The 10,462-nt window shown below is 34.7% G+C and overlaps 2 protein-coding genes across 2 annotated transcripts; one reads left to right on the forward strand and one right to left on the reverse strand.

Annotated features, from left to right (window-relative positions):
* The first annotated feature begins 872 nt into the window (after positions 1-872).
* LOC115982226 (short-chain dehydrogenase reductase ATA1-like) lies at positions 873-2,770 on the forward strand. The gene is made up of 2 exons (XM_031104766.1): positions 873-996; positions 1,681-2,770. Exons 1-2 carry the CDS (start codon positions 944-946, stop codon positions 2,480-2,482), a joined length of 855 nt encoding a protein of 284 aa, XP_030960626.1. The 5' UTR covers positions 873-943; the 3' UTR covers positions 2,483-2,770.
* A 1,529-nt stretch (positions 2,771-4,299) lies between these two features.
* LOC115981806 (eukaryotic translation initiation factor 3 subunit I-like) lies at positions 4,300-10,220 on the reverse strand. The gene is made up of 8 exons (XM_031104166.1): positions 9,880-10,220; positions 9,571-9,786; positions 8,552-8,679; positions 8,164-8,283; positions 7,950-8,039; positions 6,884-6,970; positions 6,706-6,785; positions 4,300-4,576 (listed from the first exon to the last, which is right to left on the reverse strand). The coding sequence occupies exons 1-8, from the start codon at positions 10,061-10,063 to the stop codon at positions 4,501-4,503; spliced, it is 981 nt and encodes a 326-aa protein (XP_030960026.1). The 5' UTR covers positions 10,064-10,220; the 3' UTR covers positions 4,300-4,500.
* Positions 10,221-10,462: the final 242 nt, after the last annotated feature.

The raw sequence follows: 10,462 nt of genomic DNA on the forward strand, positions 1-10,462 counted from the left end.
CAGCGTTTTCAAAAGCGCTGGTATAGGTCTTGAATGAATATAATTTAAAAGGGCTATACCAGCGCTTTCAAAAGAGCTGGTATAGGGCATGCCCTTTCCCGGTGCTTTTGAAAGCGCTAGTACAGGTCCAGCAATCCCATACCAACAGTCCAAACGCGGCGGTTTGAAGCGCCGGAATAGGAATTTTGACCCTATTCCAGTGCTTTCTGGGGCTATCCTAGTGGTTTTGAAAACGCTGGGATAGCCCCATTTTTTTGTAGTGCTTATTTGGTCCCTTATCTTTTGCATGCGCACCCACACACAAAAAAGAAAGAAAGAAAGAAAGAAGAATCCAATGCTTGAAATCTCAAGACTTTGATAATAGAGAAGCAACCCAATATCTTCCACATTACAAATCACTACCATTATTAAAAGGAACAGTTCTAAAAGCTTTTTAAAAAATTATGGGGAGTTTCAATAAAAGGCCTATCTCTGATTCTAATCAATTCATACACACAAAATTTTGATAACCATAATGTGGCAACATAATTGTATTATGGAAGTTTTTTTTTAAGTCAAAGATATTATACTTCGTAAGTTCTCGACCAACTTTCTCATGTGTATCAAGAAAAACTAAAAAAATATGTTTTTTTCCTTTTAATTGATATGATCGCACAAACTCAGAAGGCAGTAGCTTGTTGAGATTTAGATAAGACATTACTAAAATATAAAATAAAATAAAGAACATCTACTGATGGATGGCCTGCCAGCTTAACTATGGTTAGGAAGTAGTTGTATAGAATGAAAAGAGTGTGCAGGAGTAAAAAAATCAACCTTATAAAGCGCACCAGTGAATTAATATTATTATGATATTTAGGGTATACCTAAATCAGCAAATATAATTTAGTATGAGTTTCCCTTAAATAGTACCACCCAATTGCTGACAAACATTCTAGGAATCAAAATGGAGACAGATACTCGAATGCATGATGAAATTCAGAGCTTATCCACAAAGAGGTCAGTCCCGCTGATCGTTGCAATGGCCAAAAGATTAGAAATCAAGTCAATAAGTCTTTTTTTTATTTTTTTGAGAAAGAAGTCCATACATATATTGGAGATAATTCTGCCTAGTTTGGAGAAATGAGCCAAATTTCCTCAAAAAGGGAATTGATTTGGCAAGGAATTTTGGAAATTAAGCAGTTAATGGTTTTTCTTAGATCCGATAGGATTTGAATCTTGAACCTATAGTATCCATTTCATAATTTTTGCTCTTCGTCATCAAGCTAAGAAACAAATCAGTTAATGGTCTTAATATTTGATACACTGTAGAAATGAATTTTATCACAGAAGGCAAGGAATTGTAGCTAGTTGAATGTCTTAAAGCAGATTCGGTTTTTTTTTTTTTTTTTCAGAAAGATTTACATTATTGTTGTGCTGTATTACTAATCGAAAAAATAAGAAGGGGTGTTCTATTAAGTACATCTTAGGCTCATCAGTGAATTATTCTAGAAGCGGTTCAGGCAATGACTTCTTTTCTAGGATTTTTGAGGAGGCCGATTGTTATGCAACACATCTAACTATGACCCTCTCTCTCTCTCTCTCTCTCTCTCTCATGTAATTTAAGCAACAAAATTGTTAGTCCATCAAAATTGAGTGTAATTGCTAACTTACGTAGTCCTTTCAATGCTTAATTTCTTTTAGGTTGATGGGCAAAGTTGCAGTTATAACTGGTGGTGCAAGAGGGATTGGAGCTGCCACAGCAAAACTGTTTGCACAAAATGGGGCCTATGTTGTAATTGCTGATTTACTTGATGAATTGGGGGCTAATCTAGCCGATTCAATTGGAGGCCGCTACATCCACTGTGACGTTTCAAAGGAAGCCGATGTGGAATCAGCTATCAAGCTAGCACTGACTTGGAAAGGCGGACTAGACATCATGTTCAACAATGCAGGCATTGGTGACGCTGGTGGGAGCATCACAAACCTTGACATGGACCAAGTGAAGTACCTAGTCTCAATTAATGTGTATGGAAATTTACATGGAATGAAATATGCTGCACAAGCCATGATCAAAGGTGGCCGAAAAGGAGGGTGTATCATTTGCACATCAAGCTCAGCAGCTCTTATGGGAGGCCTAGGAGGACATGCCTACACATTGTCAAAAGAGGCAATCCTTGGAATGATGAGAAGTGCTGCTTGTGAGTTGGGGGTGCATGGAATTAGAGTGAATTGTGTTTCGCCACATGGGGTCCCTTCGGAGATGCTTGTAAGTGCATACAGGAAGTTCTTGGGGAGAATGGATGTGAACCTCGAAGAAATTAGTAAGATTATTGGTGAGAGAGCGAGTTTATTGCCTGGGAGATGTGGAAGTACAGAAGATGTGGCTCATGCTGTGCTTTACCTGGCTAGTGAAAATGCTGAGTACATAACAGGACACAATCTTGTTCTTGATGGGGGTTATACTTCTGCTAGCAGTAACATGAGTTTCATCTACCAATGTTAATAAAAAGGAAATTACAAATAGAATACCTTAGAAGGACAATATCTATTGGTTCAGGAGTATAACTCAAGTCATAAATCACAATACCTTTCTTTACCACTTCTTATACGGAAAGATACAAGCACGGATTTATCATATGCTATGAACTTAAACTCTCTTTACATACTAATGTTGACCTACCAATACTAAATAGATGGACAAGGACGCAGGCTAAATAATACTATGGTTGTAAAATGTGTCTTCTCAAAATGAAAAGTATGCTCACTATAATTATAGGTTTTATTTGGTTTCTTCTTGGTGTAAATGAGATTTGAACTCAAGTCCCTTATTTGACGATAAGAATTTTACTAGTTAATTTAACTGGAATCTACTTTTCGTCCATAGTACCAGTATCATAAATTATTGAAGACTTTTTATTATAGCAACAACTATTAAAGTTACTGTAAAGTCTGTAGTATTTTGGACGTATGAGAAGGTTAGTTTTAACAGTTATTGTTCATTATTGTGCAGTTACTATTCACATTTGGAAGTATCTCTATATTGAAACTAGATCCAACAACAGTGAGATTATTGAGAGAATGATGAATATTTCTTTTGTGCCAACATGGTACAAAGAGAGAAAAATTAAAAAGTACCATGCGTTGTGCAGGGGATCTAATGCATGATATTAATGGCAAAGAATAATTGGACTAGTGTCACTAAATAGGAGCTTTGAGACCCACAACATGGTTATCCTAAATATTTAGAAACATTTGTTTGCAAGATTAAATCATTTTATCATATTAGGTTTTTTTTTTTTAATTTTTTTTTTTTTATATCAAAATCAAAATCAGTTAGATGATCCAGTCAGTTTCCTCACCATCTACAGTGGGACTAGTCTAATAAACTTTCACTTGAACCGCTCGGACCAACTTACTTTACTTAATAGGCTAGAGGAGAGAGAGATTCAAAAAACTCGATTTTCTATCTTGTCTTAAGAACCTGACTCAAAAGAGAAAAGAAAACCATACTAAAATAAAAGAGAGATCACTATTTGAACGTCTTTAGATCCTGCTTAGAGCGGCTTTTACCACCTGTTGTTTAAAAGAGTTTTTATTAAAACGGTTTGGAAATCGATTACCGAATGCAGAAATAAAAAAATCCAATCAACAGTCTTTAAAAAAAAAAAGTAAAAAATTTATGTACGAAAAAAAAAGCTCTTCCCAACAAAAAGAGTGAAGTCTTTTAACATTAAAACGCTTGTAGAGTACTAAGATTTTTATATATTTTAAATAAATCAAGAGAGAGAAAGAAGGAAGTTTTGAGGCGCCAACTAGTAACCAAGCTTGACTCTCATCAAGGTAATCACCATTCTCTCACCTTTGTAGTGTGGAATTTTGAGGCCTTGAATCCAATATGTAATTCCATTCAAAGCCATAGATACGGGTTGGTTTGTGACTGCCACCTTGAATGATCTGTGTTGTCAACTATTGAATCCAGTGTGGTACTTAGTGAAGAAGAGTCAAGGGGTAATTTGTATTGGTGGGTGTAGACAAATACATATAATTCTTTACGACCACTCTACTGACTGGATAAATATAAATATAAATATCTATGAAGGTTTATGAATAAATCTATATATCGCAGTAATGCCAAAATAATATAACAATATTGACCAATAGAATTAACACATTATTATATAAGAATACTTGTGCTGATGAAAATATGTTTCTTTTATTAGTTAAGTATAGTAAAAAGCTTCATATATGCTTCTCTTTTTCTTTAAAGGAAAAAAAATCTAAAATGCTACTAAATGGAAATTCTAAAATAGAACTTTAGTGTTCTGCAAAGAGAGACTTTGAAAGTAATCGTAATCATCGTAAACAAAATTCTAGTATCTTATACAAAACTGTGTCCCAGCAAGCAAATACAAAACGTTGTTTCATCACAACTAGAAAAAACTAACTACTGAAAAAAGAAAATACAAGTTAATTTCAAGAAATCTCTGAAGCTCAAGGCTAAAGTATCAATATGCTGAAAATCTAAATCTTGATGTTGAAGTAATCCGGATCAAAGTGATGTAACCGTACATAACCATCTTCACCTCCGCTTGAGAAACTATAAGTTGGAAAATATCAAATAAGTAAAGAGCTACAGAATATAAATTGTAATTCATGACTAATGTCATTTGAACAATGCAAAATTTCTCCCAACTTTTAGGACAATCTTGATCTGATCTGATTAAAAAAGTGCATTAAGGTGAAGACTAATAAAACCACTACTAACAGGATAAACAGAATAGGGTCTTATTTAAACTGAACAGTCAAATACAATTATTTCATAAGCAATTAAAATACATAAAATAGGGACTAAGCAGAAGTCATTATGAAAGAGGAGACACAGTGCCACAAAGACCTTACACAGGTTTTACTAAACTTGGAAGATTGTTTTAACTCCAACTCCTTTACTAGTGGTACCAAACCACAATCCACAATACCATCTCTACCTCAAATGATGCCAACACTACAATTACTACCACGTCAAAACAGCCCCCACACCACCCAAAGTAACACCATGATTTAACACCTTACATATTTGTACAAATAACCTAAAGCCTCCAAGACCAGATACATATACCAAAAAACCTACATACATATATATACACACACACACACAATATTATCATAATTTTCTACACAAATATCCCTAAACCAAAACAGAATTGAAAACATTTACAAGGTAAAATTTGACAGTTCAACATTAGAGAATTCTTCCATTTTCCCCTACCCTTCCAATTGCACCAATATAATATTTAATTTCAGCATTGTTTCGATTTCATCCTTCTGTCTAAATCCTTTTAAATTAAGCTAACATAATTAGTCACATGCAATTCAGGTGACTGAAATGTTGACATGAAATTCAAATAAACAATTGTCCAGATGAATATGCCCACATCAGCTAAATAATTTTTAAGGATTGTTTGGAATGGAAGGAGGGATGAGAGGAAAGGGAAAGGCGCAAGGTTAGCTGGAATGTTAAAAAAAGAAGAATATCCTCTCCATCAATCCCATTTACCCACTCACCTCTTCCCTTGGCCTCCACCCACAATACCATCAATGCCACAACTACCCTTCCCTTTACACTTTTGAATGCAGCACCACAGCAGCCATCGTTAGGTAAAAGATTTAGAGGTCCATCCTTAAATTATTACTCACCTGTAACTAATTGAAAGGACACTTTGAGCTGCTCTTTTTCCTGGTATGTCAACTTGAGTTCAGGTAAGAATTGGTCAATTTCAAAGACTCCACTGGTAGCCCAATGGAGCAGCCCCAACAAAAAAACTCAGGAAAGTAAATGGAACAATGGAAGTGGGCCCTTCTTTATATCTTTAAGCAGTCATATATTGAAGCCCATAATCAATATCTTATGCTATGAGTGATGCATAATATTTGGGGAAACTGGGATTGAGGTAGCGAAAAGTGGTGGGGATGGGGGAGAGGGAGATTAAATCTGTAGCATTCACTAGAATATTGCTTACATAGATATTTTAATTTTGAATATACAAAAGATGAGAGTACATCTTGGTTTGGATCAGTTTAAATTAAAGATCAAATCTGGTGGACTGGATTTTGAGAGCAGAAAACCTAGGGGTCAAAGGAGAAAGTTGGCGAGGGAGCAGGAGAGACGGCGTAGGTCAGTTTCCTTGAAGAAGACTTGCAGGGAATAAGTGAAGGGGCAGAGAGAGAGGAAAAGGAAATATTTTGTTAAATAAAAATTCATATTAAAAAATAAAAATAAAAACTCCAAAATAATTTAATGGCATAACAACCATTTTCAATCATGTGACTTGTACCAGACAAACTCTTTATCTGTAAATGGATTTGGAAGAAAGGATGGATTTGAAACAACACTGAAAGTTAAAGGGTTAAATTGTTGCTATTGGAAAATTAGAGACCACAAATGTAATTTACCCATATCGTTATTATTTACATGCATTACCATGGTCACTAATTGAGTATAATGACATAAGAAGAATTCTTTAAATCAAAACATCAACAGAAATAACTTTGTATAGTAAAAAATCATATGGCATAGTTGAGAAACACCATTACAATATGCTAATCTATCAAATACCAGATACAACGAAGGAGAAGCTTTTGCTCAATACTAGTTTAGGAAACTCAAATTTTTTTTTATATAAGTTTAGTAAACTCAATTTTGTAATGAGAGAACATAAAGAACCATACCTTTTCCCATCTGGGTTGAAAGCCAAAGCATTTATCGGTCCAAAATGCCCTTTCACACCTCCAATTTCTTCTTGAAGAATCTAATCATATGAAAATGGGAGGACATCATACACCAAAGATACTAAACACACATGAACCTTTATATCATCAAAGAACTTCGATGGAAGTATGGATTTACCTTGTCATAGAATTTTGCCTCAAATTTACCAGCACGATGATCAGTTGTTGTAACAGCTGATGCATCTTGACCACCTCCAAGCACCACCTGGAATGCATAAAAGGCGTTGAAGTTTATCGAATATTGAATGAATCAAGCAACACGAACCTTTATATCATCAAAAGATTCAAGAATTGTGGTCTAATTTTGATGTGGGGCCTTCTTGGCACCTTTCATAGGTTACTTAAAGTTATTATTGAGTCTTAATATACAGTTTCTTTTGTCATCTTTTTTTTATATTAGTAATAGTATTAATAAAAGGTTTCTTAAGGTTAAAAAGTTGTTAGATCTAATAATTTCTAGATTTTCTAGAATGGGCTGTAATAGGCTGCACCATAAGCCCATGACCATGAGTCTTAATATATGTTTTAAGTCATTTTCCTATTTGGTTTAGAAGTTCTTAATAACTCTTTTTTCCAATACCTAAAAGTTTTATAATAGTAAAAGTTCTTAATTACTTTTCTTTGTTATTAGGAGTATTATTTAGAGTTCTAGCCTTTCTAGGAAAAGGATTGGCACCTATATAAAGCTTTTATTACCTAACCCTACCTAAACCCATATACACCAGACATTACTTAAGAAACCTTCAAGATCTTAGTCATTGGAATTTCTCTTACATATTTCAGAATAGTAGCAAAAAACCATATATCATATATTACTTTACCAGAAATATGTTGGGACTTATTATTTTGAAACAAAAAATACACCCAAATATATGAACCATCATTTTCAAAACTCAGGAGTTGAAAAAATAAATGATAACAAACAGAGTGATCAACTTTTACAGTATAGGTAGTGGAGGATATTAACTAAATATAGGCTCACTTGCATGACAGAAAAGGTCTTTCAGAACCCAAAACAAGAACATTACAACTTCACTACAATTTTGAACCTCATCATGGTCAGCGTACTTAAATAAAGATCATATTATCATGTCATTTCTAATAGGAAGATAAATCATAATGAATAGACACATTATATTTGTAGCATGAGCACAAAAGTTTACATTTTATAAATAAATACATACATGATCAAGAAGTGGAGACATTGTCACGGCATTGACTGGACGTTCAGTCACGTAAGTCTTGATAAGAGTCAAAGTTCTGATGTCCCACAGCTAAAATATTTGCAAGAAAACCAAAATAATCAGGTAAAAAAAAAAAACATAAGCTACACAGAAAAAAAAAATGATAATATATAGTGCAAAAAGACAGAAGGAATGACAAGACTGAAATCAGTACCTTAGCTGATTTATCAAGTGAACCAGTGAGGAAGTGTGAACCATCAGCAGATTTCGAAAGTGATGTTATCGTTTTTTTGTGGCCAGTTTCCTTCTCAGACTCTTTAAGCATTTTTCCAGTCTGCATGTTTGATTAATAAGTATAACAAATATAAAGGTGAATCAATCCATAAATAGACTTCAGGGAAGAATGATAAGAGAACGGGAGACAGAAGAGTGGCAAACAGAAAATTATGGCTTTAAGTTCTACACTTATACTTTGAAGAATCCAGCAAGAATGCAGTGATTACCACAAAGCCACAAATAGTGAAATGCTAATTGTAACCAAAGAAACACTTAACTATTTCATTGAAGATAACATGGCAATCTTAGAATTACGAGACACTTACCTCAGAATCCCATATACGAACCACAGCATCTTCTCCAGCACTTATGATGGTTTTGTTTAGGGGCCCCCAAACAGCTCTATTAATTCTTCCTTGAGGGCCCTTCAGGACGAGAACAGAGTCACCAGTCTCTACAAAATGGAACCATTGATGATTTTAAGTTACCTTAGAGTTCATTTGTAATATTAAAGCTTCAAAAAACCTTACCATACAGAAACACACAAGCATATCATCTCTTTCTAACATTATCATTCAAAGGAATGCAGCTCAAGAGTCAAAAGCGTCCAAAATTGAAAGGCCAAACATTTAGAGTGTGAGAAAAGCAAGTTAACCACAAACACTTTATGATTGGTAGCATCTATAATTCTTTTTGTTTTTTTGATTTTATTGGAGTTCATAAAATTCCTACCTTGTAGGAGCTGGTCTCAGAGTTCTACTTGCATAATACATACACACAATCATCTTATTCAACAGAATCATTACTTATCTTTAAGAAAAAAAAATTCAAGAACAAACAACAACAATTAGACTCAATAATTTCACTACCTACCTTTTACTTCAAAAATAACAATAATAATAACAACGGTTCATCTGCAACTTAAGACATGTGACTCTTCTATTTTTTTTTCCTTCATGTAGTCATGTACAATACCCAAAAGAATTAAAAATAGAAAATTTTTGTACAAAACAATTGACAATTCTATAAACCCCATGACAGAAGAACCATTAGCGAACCCCAATGTGCGAGTCACATCAAATAATGATCTAATAAGCACTGATAATACCCAATAATCTTGTATGCATCATACTAGATAAATTACATTATCTAATCAATACACAAAACATGGTCCATCCACTTGTACACGGATATTACCAACAACTCAACAAACCAACAACAATTTAGAGTTGTACATTGTTCATCAAAACCACATTCAAGCAATAAATTAATCACCAATTTATAAACACAAATAATTGTCCACTACAACACACATCAAGATATCACTCTCAAGTGAGAAGCTTACGGTCTTCGGGGTCGGTGGCGATGCTTTTGACGTGAATAGCCGAAGGCAAATCCATAAACGGATCGGTCGTGATGACGGCAAGCTTATCGCCGACTGACAAGTCTACAGCCCTAGCCGGAGACCCGAAATTGAACGAGAACAACTGCTCTCCGGTCTGAACATTCCATATCTTGGCCGTTTGATCGGCACTCCCAGTAATCAACATCATCGAATCCCCTGTTGAAACCAAATCAAAATAATTCAAAATTTGTCACAAAAATCAAAGATAAAAGAGTGAGTTAGTTCGTGGATTGAGAGGAGAGGACTTGCTTGAGACATCGCAGCACCAAACGGCGCCGTTGTGGCCACGGTAGGTCCCGAGACGCTCGCCGTTGTCGGCGAACCAGACGGTAGGGTTGTGATCTTTGGCGCAGGAAAACAAGAGGTCGCCGTCGCGGTTGTATTTCAAGAATGTGAGTGGCCTTTCATGGCCTTTCATCAGAATCGGTCTCATGGCTTTCTGATTTGGCTTTTCGCTTCTCTTCTCTTTGTTTCTTTATCTCTGAAAAAATCTGTGGGTTTATTATGCGTTTTATGGCGGAAAGAGAGAGACGGTACTTGAACTTATGCAAGATTTAGGGTTCTTCAGAGTTCAAGTTCGACCAGGATTGCAACACTGTGCATAATAATAAGTTTATTATTACAGCCCATTAACATAGTTGGGCTAACACTATTTGAGTGGGCCGTGTCCAAAATATCTGTATTATTATTTTCCAAACGAAGCACACTGTTCTAAAAATAAAATAAAAATTATATTTTAACACGTTAAAAAGTTATTTTTATTTCGCATAACATTTAACATTACACATTATACCTCATCTCTTATTTTAATATGTTGCCCATTAAAATAACC

Source organism: Quercus lobata, chromosome 3 (assembly GCF_001633185.2).
Source record: "Quercus lobata isolate SW786 chromosome 3, ValleyOak3.0 Primary Assembly, whole genome shotgun sequence".
NCBI classification, from domain to species: Eukaryota; Viridiplantae; Streptophyta; class Magnoliopsida; order Fagales; family Fagaceae; genus Quercus; species Quercus lobata.